This window comes from Pezoporus flaviventris, unplaced genomic scaffold (assembly GCF_033815535.1).
Source record: "Pezoporus flaviventris isolate CSIRO_AGI_PZ_B2104156 unplaced genomic scaffold, CSIRO_AGI_Pfla_v1 ptg000036l, whole genome shotgun sequence".
Classification (NCBI taxonomy): Eukaryota; Metazoa; Chordata; class Aves; order Psittaciformes; family Psittacidae; genus Pezoporus; species Pezoporus flaviventris.
Window position 1 is genome coordinate 27,293,467 of NW_026892584.1, and position 20,293 is coordinate 27,313,759.

At 39.8% G+C, this 20,293-nt stretch overlaps 1 protein-coding gene across 2 annotated transcripts; it reads left to right on the forward strand.

The window, feature by feature from the left end:
* Window positions 1–8,243: 8,243 nt before the first annotated feature.
* Window positions 8,244–19,911, forward strand: CIPC (CLOCK interacting pacemaker). 2 transcript variants are annotated; one of them, XM_061463662.1, is made up of 4 exons: window positions 8,244–9,065; window positions 10,490–10,664; window positions 11,550–11,719; window positions 15,528–19,911. In XM_061463662.1, the coding sequence occupies exons 2-4, from the start codon at window positions 10,592–10,594 to the stop codon at window positions 16,404–16,406; spliced, it is 1,122 nt and encodes a 373-aa protein (XP_061319646.1). In that variant the 5' UTR covers window positions 8,244–9,065; window positions 10,490–10,591; the 3' UTR covers window positions 16,407–19,911. The 2 variants fall into 2 exon arrangements, with proteins under 2 accessions (XP_061319646.1, XP_061319645.1); XM_061463661.1 differs by lacking the exon at window positions 8,244–9,065 and having other exon boundaries at window positions 10,185–10,664.
* The last annotated feature ends 382 nt before the right edge of the window (window positions 19,912–20,293 follow it).

The following is a 20,293-nucleotide window of genomic DNA, read 5'->3' on the forward strand; positions in this document are numbered from 1 at the left end:
CATGGAGCTGTTGGAACACAGGGATTGATAAAGCCGCTGAAGCACCTCCCATACAAAGAGAAGCTGAGGAAATTGGGGCTGTTCAGCCTGGAGAAGAGAAGGCTGCGTGGAGACCTCATAGCAGCCTTCCAGCACCTGAAGGGGGCCTACAGGAATGCTGGGAAGGGACTCTTCATTAGGGACTGTAGTGATAGGACAAGGGGTAATATGTTCAAACTTAAACAGGGGAAGTTCAGGTTAGATATAAGGAAGAAGTTCATTACTGTGAGGATGGTGACGCATTGGAACAGGTTGCCCAAAGTGGTAAATGCTCCATCCCTGGCAGTGTTCAAGGCCAGGCTGGAGAGAGCCTTGGGTGACATAGTCTATTGCAATGCTTCCCTGCCCATGGCAGAGAGGTTGGAACTAAGTGATCTTAAAGTTATTTCCAACCCTAACCATTCTGTTATTCTGTGATTCTATATTTTTAACTTTGCTTTACTGGAGATCTTGATCTGATTCATCTGTAAGTTCTACTTTATGCATTCATTTACAGACCAGTATTTTTCTGCCACTTGTATTTGTATTTGATATTTTTACATGTTTTGATCAGCCACAGTAACTACTTTTGGTGCTACTGGTGAATTAGACTTCCGGTATTCTGGGAAGGAAAGATGGGAATCAAGTTTTGGAGCAGCAATTCTTGCACAAACACAAAAAGAAAATCTATGGTCTGAATGAATGAAGAATGGAATGAAAGGCATATGAATATGAAGTTGAGACTTTCAAGGACTGTTTTAGCCACAGGCCTTTTCATGTCAAATATCTGGTGCATCCAAGCTGTAAAAAGCTAAGCAGGAATTTCTAGGATCGATTTCACCTCTTTGAGTCGTTCCCTTCCTTTGCTCATTTGCTCTCGTAAGACAGGTCCAGAGTGTGCAACAGGAAACCAAGCAAAACCAACACAATAAAAAAGCATTTTAATTTTAGCCACACAGCTGCCTCTGGGTTCTTTAAATACACTCCCCTCTAAGTGCTTCCATACACCAAGCTATCCAAGCACTCTAGACAGGCTGAGTCCCAACTGCAAATTCATTCCACAACTAATCTCTGTCTGGCATTGTTACAGCAATCAAACCAAGCTGGTCAAAAGCCCAGTTGGGGCAAATTGGGTCCTCACCCAAGTGCCCCCTGCTACGTGGCTTGAAGTGATGAGCTACAGTCCCCAAGCTCTTTGGACAGGGACAAGTGTTTGCACAGGGATTAAAAACAACATTCTTTTTTCTTATCGTCTCCCTCAGCACATTAATACACAGCATAAGAAACCAAAAATATCTTTTGAAGTTGTGCCTGTGAGTGACACTGCGCCCTAGTATAGTGTGACAGGTGACCTATTCTCCTTGTGCCAGGCTGCATGTAGCCTTCCTGTCTGGAAAACTATCTGGGGAATTTAAGGACTACCAGGAGAAAAATGAGAAACATAAAAGCTCAGTCACATACTCAGTTCTTCATCTTGGGCTGTTTTTTCCCTTTGGCTTTTGAAGGTGAAACAGATACCACCTCTGAATTCCAGAGGTTTTTTACTGCCATCATGTGGAGAATTTCCTAAAAGAGTGAAAAACTGTCTTCCCTAACCGGATATGATTTTCCTGCCCTCGGCAAAATGGAAAGAAAACCTAATTCAGTCTTATATCTACACGGGGCTAGTCCTGGAGCCACAAATGCCATAAACATCTGCTAAATAGTCTGCTGTGCTTGGTGTACTTTGCTTTTGCCCTACTGAAGCAGTGTGCTCACATAGCAGAGCTTGTCAGGAGCGTGACAGCCTGGGTATGCTTGTCATTTCTGTTATTCCATTACAGGTTCCTTTCTCTGGTCTGCAGGAACATACAAACATTTAATATCAATGCTATTTCTTTCCATGCAGCAATGATACAAAGGAGCACAATATTACAGCAGCATATCACAAATCAAATGATATGAATTATCCTAGGATCAGAAATCTACCTTTATCAGGCATCACTGTGCAATCCTCCATTTTATCTGATCACCATAACAATCACACTTGACAGAAGTATTAAAACAGTTCTGGAAGGCTGGAAATTCAGAGGGCTATATTAATTTTAATAAAAGAAGGACAGTATTTTTGCCTTCAAGGAAATTCCAAGATTTCAAAAGTTTGTACCAAAACCAGTAACTATGTTTCAATTAGATAAAGCAAAGTGGAACACCACTGTATTTGACTGCCATTTTATTTCTTTTTAGTTTTGTATTGTACTGATTAACATTGTATTTACTACTGTAAGCATCAAAATAAAACAAGTAATGTTTCAGTGAACTTTGCAACAATATTGACACATATTCCATCAAGGTTTTACTTTTGTTAAATTAATACAATCTGGAAGACAACTACTGTCAGAGCATTTCCAAGAAGCTTTATTTTCCTGAAGACATGCAAACAAGTGGCCCCATTTTCAAGAGTGCTGAGCACCCAGTAGATCCCTCTGAATTCAGCACAACAGAAATCAGCCTTGCAATTGGATTAGGAATCTAACTGGTATATTCTGTCCATTCTGCTGTCTCACTGGAAATTGTTTCCAGTACTTCCCTGAGCAGAGGCTTGCTAACACAGCCATTATGGACCTCACCTTAAGGTCCACAAGTGATTCCAGAACAAAAGCATATTCTAATTGATATCACCATCCTCTTATACAGATCTCTTGGGAAGACCTCTTCAGAAGAGCTGTTACATTTGATAAGTTTAGAAAACTGGTCTGAAGATCACAGAATCATAGAATGGTTAGGGTTGGAAAGACCTTAAGATTATGTAGTTCCAAACCACTGCCATGGGCAGGGATGCCTCACACTAGACCATGTCGCTCAAGGCTCTGTGGAGTACTACATCAAGGCACTGCCTTCTTCTAGTCTCATAAAAATCCATTCAGATTTGGCTACTCTATACACAGGCCACTAGAAAAGTCCGTACTCAGCAGCTTTTCCTTGATCTTCTCCTAGAAGACTTGACAATTCCTACAGCCTTGGACACAAATGTTCAATTCAGATTATTCTGACAGTCTGTGCAGCCTAGATTTCTAAGTTAAAGGTAAGACAGATCCTGCTATTGTACCCTAGAATATGGAAACATACTTTGCCCTGTGAACCAAGAGCCTGTTCTGTATTTGTCTTCAAATGGCTCTAGCAATTCTGAACGTTTCATCATCATATCATTAAGCAAAGCCTCAACCACTACTAAGAGAAGCCACATGCAACAGATTAATGCCACCAACAAATCTACAGGGAAAGCAACTGAGTCAGAGTGGCATCTGAGCTTCTCAGAAAGCCTACATCCAGTCTATATCCTTGGCTCATCTATCCATACTGTGAGCACAACATGTGGCTGTATCAATGTTACCGTATCATATGATCTCTCCAATGACTAGTCCATAGAAAATTTAATCCTTCTATGTGCAAGTAATATGGCTAATCTGTAATCCTCCCTAGCAGAGGTCTGTATTGAGGGTTCAAGGTTCAAATTCTCTTCTGCATGAGGTTATTTTGCTATCCTTGCACATAAAGTAATGGATTCTTGTCTATTTGCTTGCAAAAATGACAGGAAATAATAGACCCAAATCCATCTCAAAATAATATTCTTTAATATAGTCCCCATCAAATAGGAAAATACAGATTTGAAATCACCAGTGCAGCCTTAATTCTGCTATATTATTCATTTATGTTACCAAGCCACCATTAATTACTGACATCTTAGGTTTTTTTCACCAATGTGTCCTTCAGTCAACTGGGTGAATGGTATTGGGAATAAATAGTGTAGAAAATTAGGCTCTTGTTTGTAGTATCCCTATCTCATATTTGTTGCCCTTGGTATATAAATAAAATTGTTTTAATGTAAGATTTGGGACTACTTATTGTAATTTTATGTAAAGTAGATAGCTCTTTTAATCTTGAAAAAAAGGCCAGAGGCAGCCCTTGATTGGACCCAGTTTGACCTTCCCTATATACTGTAATTCAAAGAGACACATGACACCCAGTGGTTATTAGATATAATGCAGGAATGCAGAAGCCGTGGAGAATGTGAAGATACTTATCATTGTTCTCAGGTTCACAAAATTAAGATGCAACAGAAAAAAATGAAGACACTGGACAAATTACAATACATATAAAACAGTTGACAGAGATGGCCTTATCAGACTTGACACTGACGATACTGACAACAAGAAAAGCTCCCAAAGCAACTATCAACATTTGAAATACAAACCCAAATGATTTCTGATCTCCTCAAAAACATGACATTTATCCTACTTTGGAGTAAACGGTAGCTCCTTTGTGACACTATAAATCCTATAGATTTCTCCATCGGAAAATAACAATATCATGAGGTGATTTCCCTGAGGGCACTGCACCAATTAAGTAGATCCATCCTTCCACACCCTGTTAGCTTTCCACATGCTGCAGGCTTTATCAAAGACAGAGAGAGATGGTAACTGTGCTGGGGAAGTGAGGTAGTATGAAAGCACATGACACCCTCCAAAGTACTCTGACCTGCTGAAATGATCTGATGCTGTACAGATGAAAAGCAGTTTCTGGGCCTGCTCTTCTGCATAGCTTCCCCAAATCCTCAGCTGGCCCAAGAGTCTACCAGTGTCTAAGGGGTATTAAATCCACCTTTCTTCTCCTCCAACATAATATGGTACAGAAGAGCGTATAGAGCATCAAAGGTGCTTTATTCTTGATATGCCATCTCTACAAATCATTTGTTAATGTTAAATTATCATCATACTGCTTTCCCTTAATTTGGAGACATTTATGGTAAAGATAAAGTTACAGATTGATACAAGATTCTGAAAGGTATGTACTTTGAAAAGGAAACAGCTAGATAAAGTTGAAATGTAGAAGAAAAGCCATTGCTAAAACACCTTCATTAGAGAAAAATCTTGTGAACTCAACTGCTGGGTGAAATTCTATACCTGTGATAGCCTATAGGTCAGAGCAAGTGATCACACAGTATTTCCTTGATGCTTTGATATTTATTAAATATTAATTATTAACCCACATGCTGAATGTCCTTTCAAACAGATCTTGAGTTTTAATATAGTTTTAATGTCCAACAACACAGCTAACACCAAAATAAAAGGAAACACATTTGAGATTTAGTGTCCCTCTGCTGAAAGATGAAGCAAATACTTTATCCACAAGCATTAATTCTTTGGTTGAGACCAAAGAAAACTTAGCAACGCTTGAACAATATTCTTCTCCTAATGCATTAAAATAACAAAAAATAGATAATAGAAGGAACAAAGATATCTGTATCAACATACCATAAAAGTTAGACTTTGTTCAATAAAGTGAAATGAATAAAGCTATTTATTTGCAGACTAACTTAATGTAATGCAATATCGACTAAACTGTATTTTGCGGGTAATAGCAAAATAAACTGGTGAGGATATGAAGAAAAAGATTGAGTACACAGTGTTTTCAGACAAACACCTAACCTCTCCAGTTCAGACAATGCATAATGAAACCACGCTCTTCTTCTAACCTGGCTATGCTTTACTTCCTAAGTTTGCCAAACATTTCTTTCTACTGCTGTTAGGACAAAAGATTCTCTGTACCATAGGCATTTATGAAGCCCATGCATCAACACCTTTATTAATTGTTCAGCAACCACACAAGATCTATTATTTAACTGCCTCATTGTATAAATACATGCTGTTGTCCCTCTGAAGGCATGAAAGATGATTTCTGCATCTTCTCCTGGAAGAGATTCAACACTTTATTTTTTTTTTAGTGAAAGTGTTTAGGTGAGTAAACTGCACGTTTACTCAGCTTATGTGAGTAAATATGTTGACTGCATGTTTACTCACCGAAAATGAGTAAACATGCAGTCATACTTTACCCATATTCTTTTCACTCTCTCTTCTCCTGCTGTATGACCAGAAGAAACAGGGAAGTGAACAAAAAAGTAATACTTGCTGAAGTGATCACCATTAGGATAAACAAACAAACCACAGTGCAACACATGAAAAAAAAGGAAAACATCCTATTGCCACTGAAAACATAGTAAACCAGAACTTGTATTAATGAAGAATCAAATGAAAGGAAAAGGGAGAGAAAGGGCGACAGCAGAGATATTATTAAAATAATTTTAAAAAGTGTATTTTGGAGCAGGAGAATTCAGGTGATAATGCTCAATAAAACCTAAGGTTTAATTCAACTGAATTCAAGGAGAATTCAGGTGATTAAGATTTAGTGTATTTAAAACAGAGGTTTACCTTGGCTACCCAAAAAAACTTCTCCATCAAACAGTACAGCATTTCAGTTCTCCTACCAGCTGCCCCTTGGATGAAGGCCTGGTATCACAAATTCCAAATCTTTTCTCAATCACCTCAACTGAACGGCAGGTTATCTGTCCCAAATACAGACTGTTCACTCTCTCATGAGCTGTTTTCAGTGAGCACCCACGCTCCACATCTGAAAAATCTGGTCTCTTTGGAGATAAGTAAGGGTTGTTTCTGAGGATAAGACAACCGGGACCCGGCCTGAGCAAGTATCATGATGCAATGGCATCCTGAGTATGCTTTTGCTCAGTACTGAAACCTCCTGAGCAGTAAGGGATCCAAATCCACAGTCTAGAGATCACACATCTCACAGTACTGTTCAGACTAACTCAGAGCCAACTTTGGTATTTGAATACTCAGAACTACATCCTAGGAGTATGTGCTCTCCCACAGCACTTCAGATGATTTGGAGTGGAATCCATTCTGTGTCACAATTTCAAAAAGACAGTGTCATTTCACCTAATCCTGGACATTTTCCTTTTGCATTTGATAGCTTTTTTATGAGACTATGCTGAGAGTAAAGGCCCTTCTCTTTTTCACACAGGGATTTATGAAATCATGTTGATCTTTCTACTCAGTGTGTTTCACGTTCTTTAACAAGGCCATGATAACAATGGATTCTTTCGTTCATTTTTTGTTCAGGAAATTCACTGTGTCTTTGCTCAGCCCTTTCACACAGCCTTTCAGTTTTCCCTAATGAAATGGCTTTCATGTCTGAATGCAAAATTCTGAGACTTTTGGGTGCAGTTCTCAGAACAAAAATAGCTATTCAAGTTGTATTCATTGAACCAGAGGATTCACTTCATCTTACTTATTTGCCCTTGGTTTATATGCAGTTCATGGAAAGCAAATCTACATTATTTCTTTCACTATCTCATATTTACTAGCCACGTAGAAGGCTATCCTTTACTCATAACAACTCCTCCTTCTGACGTGTTTTTCCTCTTTGAAACAAGTTGAAAGCTTCTCGATCTCCTTGGTGCTGCTTTCCTCATTTTGTAAGAGGCTATGAGCATCTTAAGTTTTTTGCTGTCATCTCTCATTCCTGGAGTGAGAAAAGCTCTACAAAACACTAAACTTCTCTGTAGCGACGGACTGTATCCCCTTGCACAGTATCTAGACAGATCAAGACTACCCCAACCTCCGCCTCTGACCATGGCGCCCGATTACCTCAGACGCACACGCCAACCCCTGTGCGCCTGCGCGCCGAGGGGACCATGGCAGCCGGCTTTCCCCTTCCGGGGTGATGCTGTCTAGGCGCTGAGGAGGTTTGTGCGCCATGGTAGGCTGCTGCGCATGCGCGGCTGGCGGGGCTAGCGATGTGGCGGACTGAAGGCAGGTGAGGGGTGGTTTGGTGCGGGGGGAGGTGGCCGTGAGGGATTCGTGGTTCCTGTGGGGCCTGCCGCCCACTTCGCCTCGCTGTGTGGCGGGGCGGGGGCTCGGCCCCCAAAGCTGGTGTCCCGGTCCCCAAAGCTGGTGTCCCGGTCCGCCTGAGCGGAGGCCTCTCTGTCCGCCAGGTCCAGTGCGAGGGCGTCCTGTCGGCATAGCCTTGCGTACGGGCGAAGCCCCGGGAGGGCGGTCGGGTAGGGTCAGCTCCCGCAGCTGTGCCGGAAAGGAGGGCCCTAGGCGTCGGGGATGGCGCCCGGTGCTTCCTGCCGGTGCTCCTGCCTGCCGGTCGGGCAGCTTGGCAGGAGCGATCCTACGTCCGCGTCTGGAGAGAGTGGCCCTTCTGGTTGGTTTGTTTTCGGTTGTGGTTTTGTCGCTGTTTTGATTTATTTTCCATAAGGGAAGAGAAGACGATGTGCCAACCCCTTCCCAAAGGTTCCCTAGCAGATGGTGTGTTCTTACCCTACTTATTTCTAACCCTCCTTCTGGCTTTAGTGCTTAGTTTTTTGGAGATTAGCATCAATATATACCACGTTATTTAAAAATAACATTTTGGAAAGGTCTAAGTAACAAAAGCATGGATCGGGACTTAAACCTTACCTTAAGATTCATTTTCCATTCCAGGGATAGCATTTAGTTTGCTCTTATGTAGTTACCTTTGCTCCATACCTGTTAGCAGGTGTGACTGAAGATGGAAAGTAAAAATGATGCAAGTAGCTACTGAGGAAATTCCCTTCCACTGGCCATTATCCTCTTTTTCTTGTAGTAACATAGACAGTTGCCCTACAAGCTCAGCACTACATCTAACATATAGAATTCATTACTGGAGGTGCCAGGGCTTGAGTTCTTGGAGCAGAATAACAACCAGTTGTCAGGACCTTAGGAAGAAACTTGCTTTTCAGGGTGGGTTATTCCAGAATGCCAGCTGCAATGTCATTTGTAGTAGCTTGCACTGGATATAACTGTTAATGGACTGCTGGTCTGACTGATGCAGACTCCTGGGTTACCGTAGTTGCAGTTTAAATAAATGTACAACTCTAACATGAGGTAGAACTTCAAAGGGTTGTTTTATAGGAAAATAATTTCTACAAATATTAAAAGTTATTTCTGCACTTCATTCTGTCATTTGTCTGTTGGCCAGCTACCTTCTTTAATAGAAGCAGAACCTTTGCTCTCTCTTACTATACTCTGCCTGCCCTCAGGAAGCATTGGAACGTTGTGGCAAGTCTGTAGTATGGGAGGCCACAATGTAACTATACATTTTCATAGCTTTTATTTTCAGCTTTCCAGTGTTCTCATTCTGGGTGTGGGAAGAAGAGGGCATTTCCCCATAGGAGTGCATTGCAGGTATCGTATGTGTTGTGCTTTTAGCAGTATGGATTTCTTTAGCCCCAGCATGTTCTCTAATCACTTGCTTTCTTGTGATGACTTACTTTACTCTTGAGGGTGAAACAGACTGTATTAACAAAGCCACAGCTTTGCAGGTTCATCTGTTTGTTGTGTGGGCTTCACCCAGCACAGTTGACTTGTTCTGGGATGCAGTCCCTGAGATAGCTAATTTTTTTGAGATAAAAGTTGCCTGAGTAACTTTAAATTCTTGAGGGGAAAAAAAAAAAGTTGTTTATAAATAGCCTTTGGCCTTTAGTTTGTTTTGCCTTTTTTTTAGGGGTGGAGAAACATGTCTAGTACAGTAATTTTATATCTACATTTCATTCTTTGGAAAATCTGAGATATTTCTGGCGTGAAAGTCTCCAATTAGCTCACTGGCAGTGTAAAAAGAAATAAGTAACTATACCACTTGATTTAGAGGGGCATTGATTTAATTACAGATAACAACCACATGCTTTCTAGCTGCTACTTTATCTTGATTACCCATGTTGTTGAGCTTAGGCATTATGTCTTTGGCAGATCAAGAAGTTGCCTTCCTATTTCCCAAGTTTTGTGTGTACATTAAGGAATTATTACCTTGTCTGATAGAATTCATAATGGAGTTAGAAATTACTTGCTCATTGTGCTCTCCAGATGAATCTATCATGTACTTTACTCAGTGTAAGTATTACACGATTCTGCTTCAGGTGCTTCAGTCAGATTGACTGACCTGTACTATACTCTGACTTGCTCAACCAACTGAAGAAAGGACCTGAATGTGAGAGGTGCATCCATGTCTTCAGTACTTCTGAAATACCTTTGATTCATGGATGGCATTCACAGCAGTAGGAAAAAATAAAGATTTTTTAAATATCTAGTTTATTTCTGCTTTATTTAATTTCTTCCTTCCTATGCCTTAGTTTTTTTGGCAATTTTTAACCTACCCTAAAGGGCTTAACAGTTGTACCCTGTTCTCTTGTAGTTGATGTAGAAATCCATGAAAGATCAGGTCATGGAAACTTTCCCAAAACTTAAAAAATCAGCCTAAGGGAGATGAAAAATTTCAGTCTGGATAATTCTACAATGTAAAGTGTTAGTTGATACACAGATTTGTTGCCCATCTTTTCTACTCTGTAATGTGTTATTAAGCATGCATAGTTTAGGGAATTTTGCAGGGAATAAACTCTTTTTTCATTGGCAAGCGTTGCTAATCTAAATGTGTGAGAAACAGCAAATGTGAAGCTGGGAGTTTAATAGAATTCTACAGATTGTTTAACAGATACAGGAAACCTTTGATAACCAGTTTTCTATAAGGACAACTATGGCTCCCTTTGTTGTCTTATACTGGTGGAACTTTCCTTGGATTCAGAGAAAGGCCCTTTTTATTCTTAACTGTTTTGTAGTTCTTCAATGGAAAAAGTGTTAAAAACCAGCTGTGGCACTATGGAAGCATGGAGACAATATAGTCACCTGTTGAGACTCTCAAGGAACTACTGGGCAAAGTGATGGCATTGAAGAGCTTGAACCAGCATTTGAGCATGGCGGCAGCTGAATCTGACAAGGACTCTGGATATTCAGGTTTAGAAAATCACTGCATTCCTTTTGTGTGTTATCTTGCTCAGACTTTGCTTTTATTAGTCACATTTGACCAATCTGTCTCTTAGCCCCTTGTCATTTATGCCTCATTAACTGAGAGGGTCTTTCTGTATAAAACAGATTGCATCTGCAATCATCATACCATCAAACTGTTCTGGAGTAGAGCTTTGTGTAGTTATGAAGTTCTTTCTGTGAATTTGAATGGCATGGGAATTTAAAATGTGCCTAGTAAAGAAATGAAGACTCTTACACTTAGGAGTCTAGAAGTGGGGATGGCAAAATTACTTTTTTTTCTTTGCAGTGATGAATGAACTGTTGGATTATGCTGCCTAATCTCTGTTGTGATTTGACCAGAGAGTAATTTGTATAACATCAGTAAAATGTAGACACAATGTGCTGTTTTAATACTCAATAAAACTGTGAAGAGATGGCTTTTAAAGGAAAAACAAACAAAACAAAAAGAAACCCACAAAGAAAAAGAGCTTTTGTGAGAGATAGAAGATTTCAAGACACAAAATGCCTGCAGCACAGACTGGCTGTGCAGTGCTGGAGCCCATAGTTCTTTGCTGCACCATGTTTTAGAGCAATCTTCATGATACTGTGCAGTCATTTGGAGATTAAATATGAAATAACAAAAAGTAATAATTTTGAGGGGGGAGGAGACAGTATCTGCATGAGGACTAGCCTGATATATGAAGCCTTTTGTTAAAGGCTATTTGACAGCTGTCACAGCAGGTCTAATTTTATTGGTGTTCCAGAACTGAACTTTGTTGTTGTTTGTGTCTTGGTTGAAAGAAAGCAGAATAGTGGAACTGAAAGTTGGTAGCAAGCATGAAACAACTAACAGCTGAATTCTACATTTGGCAGATGGAAGTTCAGAGTGCCTGAGTGCTATGGAGCAGACTGACTCAGAGGACATGCTGAATGCGTCGTGTTGGAATGTAGAGGATGGGCCTTGGCAACGCCCAATGGCCGCAGGCAACCCCTTTCCTGCACTTTCTCCTATGGTTGTAATGAAAAATGTGTTAGTTAAGCAGGTAGGGAAGAAATAATCTCCTGAAAAATGTTGCATGTTCTTTATTGTAGTATTTTTCCTTTCTCAAATATTTTACAAAGTTGTTGGAATCCAGATAGCAGCTGGTAACTTGAAAAGTTCTATTGTGCCAGTTAGAATCACTAAGATGGAAAAAGTGAAATGGAGAAGCTCTGCTACATCTATTAAACCTTTTCCTCTTAAAGGGATCCCACAAAAAATAGATCTTTAAGAATGTTATGTTAATAGCACCAAAGAGTAAACGAAAAAAAGTGAGTGTTTTTCCTTTTGAAAGCTGGTATTTTCATTTTCATTCAGTAAAGATGATAAAATAGGATGATAGGTTTTGCTTCTTAGTTCTTACGGCCTAAATGTGCTTTATGTACAGTGGGAAATGCTAATCCAGGATGTTTACAAGTGAAAACATTAAATTTGTATCTGAAGGCATATTTTTACTTTATCAGTTATTTCTCTTAGCTCTGTGTGATAGCTCACACTGCAACAATTACATTCCCTATTTATGTATTCCAGTATCTTGTTACCTGTTGCCCTCCAGCACATCCCTAAGACTGGTAATGTTTACATCGTAACAGAAGATAGGAGAGCTGCAAGTTCAAAGTATTGCCGTGTTATTAGACCTCTTGCTGTGTACAAGTTTTCTGAGCAGAGGGAAAGTTCTTCAGCTTTTTTTTTTATTAGAATACATGTCAGAATACAGCGAGAAGAGGAAAAACAAATATATATCCTGATTCCTTTTCTACTGAATCTTTTATAACAACAAGTAAAACCTATAAAATTCAAATATAGTGTCACAATGCTGATATAAATATAGTTTTCTGTTAGTGCTTGGCAGATTGTGCATTTGTGGGGGAGATAAGACAGGCTGAGAAAGTTTGAGCTGTTCAGCCTGGAGAAGAGAAGGCTGCGTGGAGACCTCATAGCAGCCTTCCAGTATCTGAAGGGCACCTACAAGGGTGCCAGAGAAGGACTCTTCATCAGGGACTGTAGCAATAGGCCAAGGAGTAATGGGTTGAAACTTAAACGGAAGATTGAGGTTAGATCTAAGGAAGCAGTTCTTTACTGTGAGGTTGGTGAAGCACTGGAACAGGTTGCCCAAAGAAGTGGTAAATGCTCCATCTCTGGCAGTGTTCAAGGCCAGTTTGGACAGAGCCTTGGGTGATACTGTCTACTGTGAGGTGTGAGAGAGGTTGGAACTAGGTGATCTTTAAGGTCGTTTACAGCCTTAACCATTCTGTGGTTCTGATCTATGAGCTTTATTTTGGCAAGAAACAATTTTATAGTCATGTTCCTATATGTGTGGACAAAATACTGTATAAACAAATGCTGAAGTTTTTGTATAGCAGGGAGTAGACAAGCTTCACCAAAGGCTTATTGATAGCCTTTGGCCCATACCTCAAAAACACTGATTGCAGTGGTAGTCTAGTGTTAAACTCCAGGTTGTGTTGCAAACAGTTAGGACATGTAGCTGATACAAAGTAGCTTTTATATGTATATTTATATTAAAAATATATTAAAAATATTAAAAAACCTGGTAGTGTATCAAAAAGGAAATTTGGGAGTAAGAGTTGGAGATGGGTAAAATTACCAGACTCGGTTCTTTTGATAGTGCATTATAACTTCTGAGTCTTAATTACATATGGTTAAGGACAGTAATGTTGAACTGAAAAATGTTTGCTGCAATAAGCAAAAACAGTAAGGCCAGGTCAAAATAATAACAATGGAGTGTCTTTCTGCCTCTTTCCTTTATGCTTAGTTACCTCAGATGGTTATCTTGTTAAAATGGGCTTTTCAGCACAGCCCTGAGTTGGACTTGCTGGACAAAAAAAACAAACAAAACAAACAAAAAAGCCAGCATCCAGTTACTGCTATTTATCAGTTTCAGCCAGCATCATCCTTCTGCCTTAGAACCACTGTAATCCTGCGCAGTGGTGGTTACCTGCTGTCCCAGTTTCAGAGTGTAAACAGCTAACAATGTTATTAAAAAAATAAATCAAGCAGGGAAGCAGGGATTAATTCTCTGGAACACAGCGGGGCTTGTGGCACGGTTTCTGTAACTCTTTTGAAAGCCTTTTAGACAAGTTACGCTGGTATGTGCAGGATGTTAGCCTTCATTAAAAAAAAAACAAACCTCCCACGACACCCCAAAACCACCCAGACCCAACACTTCTCTACTGAAAATGAGATTTTGGGTAGGAGAGCAAGATCAGAATGCAGCATGAATGCAAAGAAGAAAGTAGGTAATAGACATAGGAGAAAACAGAACAAGATAAACAGCTACCACAGCTCTTCTAACTTCAATGACTTTAGGGCTCTGCTGTACTAGATGCTGCACAGTTGTGCAGTAAATGATTAATTCTGACTCCAAAACCATGCTTCTTAAGACTGCTTGTTCAGTCCTAGGTTTGTATAGCCACAGTATTTATATACTTCTAACATCTCGAGATTCTTTTCTTTTGAACGTGTTTGTCCTGTCTTCTGTGGCAAGGTAATATTTATTTTTACAGGTAGTTGTTTTGTACCCCTGTTCCGTAAGAGTCTTGCCAACTGAACCAAAGAAATTCTGTGTCAGAATAGGTGAACCTCATCTCCATAATAGCTGCTTGTGACAAGTTCAAGTCCTTTCCTGGGAGAAATGGTAGCATTTGCCAGTTTAAATTTTATGAGACTAGGGGAAAGGAGGTGCATTTCATGTGGCTCAATATAGTTCAAAACCCAGTAAAATGTATTTGCACTAAAAACTGTGCATTCAGCAGGCCTGCCTCTAGCATTCCAAGTCATAAGGAACTGGAAAAGCAGGTGGCAGTATATTATATTAATTGTGGTGGCAATGACTTAAATATATGAAGAAGTGAAATTTTGCTTCAGAAAGAAATGGTATCTCTTATTAGACCATTGTGTACGTTTGGAGAAAAGCAGGTATGCTTTTTGGCCAGGAGATCTCATGAAGATCCATGGTAATGTATTGAAAGAGGAAGAGATGGTGTCTTGTAGAAATTGATGTATTCTCCTATATTGCAGAGTGTGGCTTGTGGGAGAGAGTGAAAACTTGGGTATTTTTCTTAAAATATAATGCTTTTAAGGTTCACTAGTGTGCACTTTATCACCAGTGCTATGGAGTTAAACTGCTCGAGGGTTACAAAAGGCTTTTTTCCTTACATTGGTTGATATTCAGCTTTTTTTTTTTTTTCTTCTTCATGGTTTTAAATGTATTGAAACTGTTTTGTACTTAAGATTGCAAAACTTACTGAACAGCTGTCGTCTTTATTGAATAATGATTTCAAAAGCTTGCTATAAGAATAGAATTGACAAGATTAGAGTGCTGCCTTTCAACAAAGAGGGAGTCTGAATTGTTCCTAAAATGTCTGTACGGTCTTTCTTTGACTCTTTAAAAATATAACCACAATGCTTAATTCTTTTCCAACTTTTCTGTGCACTTGTTGTTTGAGCCCAAGTCTAGGTCAAACTTTTACATAAGCATTGTACAATATAAGCATGTACTGTAATCTTCATCTAGGAAAGCATGTATAAATTCAGATTGAATTGTTTTTAAATGTATCTGCTGTTCCACAGTAAAAGGATTATGGATGACAGCTTTGATTCTAGTGCTATGCTCTGTTGTCGGAGAAAGAGAAGGATGAGTTTGATGGAAAACTGTTCAGCATGTATTAATGGGACAGCATATATCAAATATGGAGAAATGGCACAGTCCACCTGTTTCATTTAAGGTTTTTTGATCCTTTTCTACAATTTTATTGTAAGACTTCTGTTTTTTCCCTGTTTATGCTTCTCAGGGGTGTTCATCACAGCTCCAGTCTTGGACTGTGCAGCCATCCTTTGAAGTGATTCCAGCTCAGCCACAGCTAGTCTTTCTTCGTCCATCAATCCCACCTCCCATAAACCCTCACCCTGTTGGGAAAAAGAGAAATGACTCCACTAATTACCTGCCCATCCTGAATTCTTTTCCCAAAATAGCACCACAGCCCTGCAAGAGAGATCGCTCCTTTGATCTAGAAGAATGTCAGGAAACCAGTTGCCCTAAACGACTCTGCACAGAAACACCCAAGATGGAGAGTTCTCCCGTATCAAGGAGCACAGGCATGCCTACTAGTCCTTTTGCCCACCTACCAGTTAGCTTTAAGACCCCTCAGGAGTCTAACCAGCAGAGTTCTTCAACTCTAGTGACAAGTGGAAAACTGTCAGCTCTTCCTGGTTTTCATCGTGTTTCTAGTGACACTCAGAAACTGCCGGGTTTGACTCCCCTTTTGCCTTTTGGGACTCTGCAGGCAACAAAGTGCACCTCTCCTGAGAGCGAGAGTGCAGCACAGACTACAATGCAGTCTGCAGTGTGGAGCCCCCCATTGATACCAGAAGAGATTTGCACTACCCCTGAGCTGCTCTTGCAACAGCAAAGCAAATGCAGACGCTTTCAGAACACACTTGTTGTCCTACGCAGGTCAGGATTGCTGGAGATCACTTTAAAAACCAAGGAGCTCATTCATCAGAACCAGGTGACTCAGGCTGAGCTGGACCGACTGAAGCATCAAACACAGCTTTTCATAGAGGCAATAAAGAACAATGCTCCACAGTCATGGGCAGAGCTAGAAGCATCTCTAACGGGATCTGATAAAGCTGATGGTAACCTTGCAGATCCCCCTTATCCCAATATATAGTAGCTATTGGTCAAGTTATTTTTGTGCCTCCTGTTTCCTGTCTCAAGCTTTTACTTGAGCATTTTCTGAGTCCAGGACTTGCAAAGTGACATGTCTTGAATGACTTGTCTTCAGAGCCAGCTGTGGGACTGGAACAGCCTGGTGGGGTCTTGACAAATGGGTGCTTACTACTATGGTGTGACCTTGAGCTACATGCTAACTTCATGTACTTCCTGGGGCTCTATCAGCTTGGATGTGCTTTGCTGGCATGTTCCCATTCTTGCCGTAAAGACAGTCATTTGCAGTATTTTGCAAGCAAATATCTTCCTGGTCCCCTCTTCAGATAGTCAGTTCTGAGGATGGAAAAGCACAACAGGCCCCAGTATTGGACCATTATCAGTTGCAATTAGATGAAAGGCGTTGGGGAGAGGAGAGGAAACTTAGGCTGGTGGGGTGATATTTTTAGGCTGTTGCTGTCCTTTGTTATAGCAGAGTCTTGTTTTGGGGGGTTTATTGCATTTGAATTAGCATTCTGTATTCATTGCAATCTTTGGTCAGTGTCATGAGTGTCTTAAGACCCAAGGGAAATGATGTGTTTTGATGAGTATACTTTTGATTCTGGTCTGTACAATTTGAATGAGTGAAAGTCACAAGGCTTGCACTGGAAGTGTTTGTTTTGTTCCAAAGCCATGTTTATTAATGGCTCACAAGTGTACAAGGAAAGTGGTTTGGATTTTCTCAGTGGCTAACAGATTAAACATTGTTATTAAAGACTGCAGTAACTTCTTTTTAGAATAGCACAAGGAAGATATTCACCGGGATTAATTCAGCAAGACTAGTTGCATATTATTTGATATGTGTATCCTTAGTTTACAAGCATAAACTGTTCCTTTTTTTTTCTTTCTTGTGAAATCAGATAACTAACTATTAAAAAAAAAAAAGAGTTGAAAGGAAAAGGAGCATAAATGGCCTGTGATGAAACAAGTCCTTCTCCCATCCCCTTTCTCTTTTTTTTGTTTAGAGAAATTAGATGAATGTACTGGGGGATGGGGATGTCAGGTTGGCTAATCTCCCAAAAAAAATTTATCTACCTTGAATTTGAACATAAAAAAACCTCAGCAATCCCAAACCAAGAACAAAATCCCAAAACATTTTTTCTTCTGAGTAGGTTTGTATCATTCCTAGCCTGCTTGCCTTGAGATACAGCTAACACTACTGTCTGCATAAGGTATTAGGCCTGACTAGTAGAGATCCACAGTAGTCATGTTACAGAAGTTGTTCTACAGACATTTATTTTCAGTTTATCTAGACACTTAACTATGTCACTCCCTCCAGTCTGAAGGGCTTTTTTCAGAGGCAGTCTGTGTAAAGAACTAAGAATGACTTCGTCTAAGAACATTAAGGACTCTGGATTGTTTATGGTGTGTTCCTTTCTGTCTGACAACATTTTCAAAAAGTCATGCTGACTCGGTGACTGGGTATTTTGATGCTTTGATCACTGCTGTTATCTCTTTCAGGTTCTTAAAAAAAAGAAACTTGAAAGTGAGGTGGATGTCTTGCTGATTTGTGACAAGTCCTTTCCATTTTCTGATGCCTCTCGGAATCGATATTGCAGAAGATTGTGTAGAGTGCTTTTGTAGTCTTCCTCAAATACATGCATTAGAGAAATTGTAAGGGAATTCTCTCTTTTAAGGGGTTTTCCTCTTTTTACATTGATGGAAAGAAATGCTGTACATGCCTCACAAAGAGGAGAAATCTGAGTCATATTTGTACTGTCCATAGTAAAGTTTTGTCCATAGGCCTAGAGAGAAATACTGTGCCAGGATTCAGCCTAGTGGAGCTATGCCTTGCCAGGTGTCCTGCCCACCTGCTCAAGACTAGTGCACTAGGTGGGAATTGATTGAAAGAAAAGTGTTCACAGACTGTGTTGTCATGTATTTTTTTAAATATACATGCTGTAGTTGTGCATACCAGGATTTCTCATAAATTGCAGCACAGCAATAGCAAAACTCAGCCAGCAAACCTAGAAGGCAGGATAATACAGTGCAATAATGTAGGTCATGTCTGATGTAGCTTCTTTGGAATCAGTTGTGATACCTGCACTGAATAATATTTGGCAGGATAGATGTGATGGTACCTTAGGCCATTTGTGAAAGAATCCCAAAAAATAAGCTTGATTTTTCTGAGCTTACAGGAAGGAGAGGAAGCAGTAGCAGGGAATTCTATTGATTGGATACCTGTATGTGCCTAGAGGTGAGATGTGAGAAAATACATAGGATATCTTTCCTACTTTTCCTAAAATTCTTATTCTACCCATCAAATAGGAGAATTTGAAGTTCAAAATATATATATTTTAGGAATTGATTGTCCTAGAAAACAAGATGATAGGCTACCTAAAATGAAAGCAAGTCAGAAAAAAAGTACAGTCTTAGCTGTTTGAGATAAGAAAAAGTGGGTCTGCTGGTGACGTCCATCCTATTTCCACTGTTCTGACAGAGTAAGAGGAAGGAAATGCTAGCCTTGCAGTGTAATACTTTTTGACTTAAGGAGACTATAGCTGATAGAAATGTCTCATAGTCAACACAGAATCGCATATATTTTTTTGCCTGACAGCACTGAGGGTGGGCTGATGCGGGTGTGCTTATAGCTGATGAGCCTTTCAGCTGGTATAATTTGCATAAATACCTATTCAATAAATCTGTGACTAGAGTTCAGCAGCTGGTTAGAAATCTCCTACTGGGCATCAGTCCAGACTTAAATAGTATTTGCTGAACTAGAAAAATACACTCTGGAACTATTACATGTAAATCTGGAGCCCCTTAGGAACCGTATCTCTAGATAACTGCAAATCTTGACGCAACATCTATGAAAAAAGGATGTTGAAGACCCCTAGTGATAAGTAATGTCATCAAGTACCATTCTGTTTAGATTCTCTTAGCTGCCTTTATTCCTGGAAGCCCTGATAAACCTTTAAACAATAAGGGCTTTCCTTTCTTAGCTGCAATTTAATAAAATAGGTTAGCTTGGAACTGTGCTGAGAAAATTAATTGACTGCATCAGGACCAGAACAGGTCTTTATTCTGGGTAGGATGATTTGAGCAGAAACATTAGCTTCTCTGATTGGAAACCTGTAAGCAGTGAGCCTACGGATAATTTTTTTGACCTTTGAAGCAGCAAAACTTTGCATTAACAAATTAGTTGAAGACAGCAGGCCCAGTCTAAAAAATCAGTCAGATGGCCTGCTGTGGCTTCGGTTGTTGCTGACACCTAGCAGGCAGGGTAGGTTGATGGTTCAGACAGACTGCAGTTTTTCTATTGTTTTAATAAATGTTGGTATTTTTGATTACTATGTACTTTTGAAATTCTACTGCTCTAGTTGGAATGTAAACATTTTCTGTAATTTTGAAGTCTGTTGCCAGCTCTGAATGCAGTAGCCTACTCTGTTATAGAACATGACCTTTTTGCTAAAACTTTACAGAAGCAGACTGTGAAATATGAACGAAATAAAATCTATACTTGAAAAGTTTGTGGGTTATTTTAGTGCTGTTAAACGGCAAAGTCCTTTGTTCGGAAGCTTGCTTGGCAGCCTGTTGCCCATGTAGGAAAGTGCCGATCCAAAAGTGGTACTATGATTTCTCTCTCCAAAGAGAGTCACATGAGCTTTAACACTATGTTATGAATTAAAGGGACTGTGGGAGGAGCATGAGTAAAAGTGGGCTGTACAGAACTCTAAAAATATATTGTCATGGGTGACCATTGCCATAGATGTGTCATGAACAACCTGGAAAGATTTTTCCACCTCGGAACTGTTATCTCTATGTGATGACTGTACATTATGCTCACCGTCTGTGCGGGTGAACTCCTACACTGCATATTAATCTTGTCAGCTGTGTATGCACAAGTTCTAA

Excerpts from the sequence above, each read along its gene's own strand:
- CIPC (XM_061463662.1), top strand. The coding sequence starts at position 10,592 with ATGGCATTGAAGAGCTTGAACCAGCATTTGAGCATGGCGGCAGCTGAA. Across the intron at positions 10,665-11,549 it reads CAAGGACTCTGGATATTCAG|ATGGAAGTTCAGAGTGCCTG; the intron begins GTTTAGAAAATC and ends TACATTTGGCAG. Across the intron at positions 11,720-15,527 it reads AAAATGTGTTAGTTAAGCAG|GGGTGTTCATCACAGCTCCA; the intron begins GTAGGGAAGAAA and ends TATGCTTCTCAG.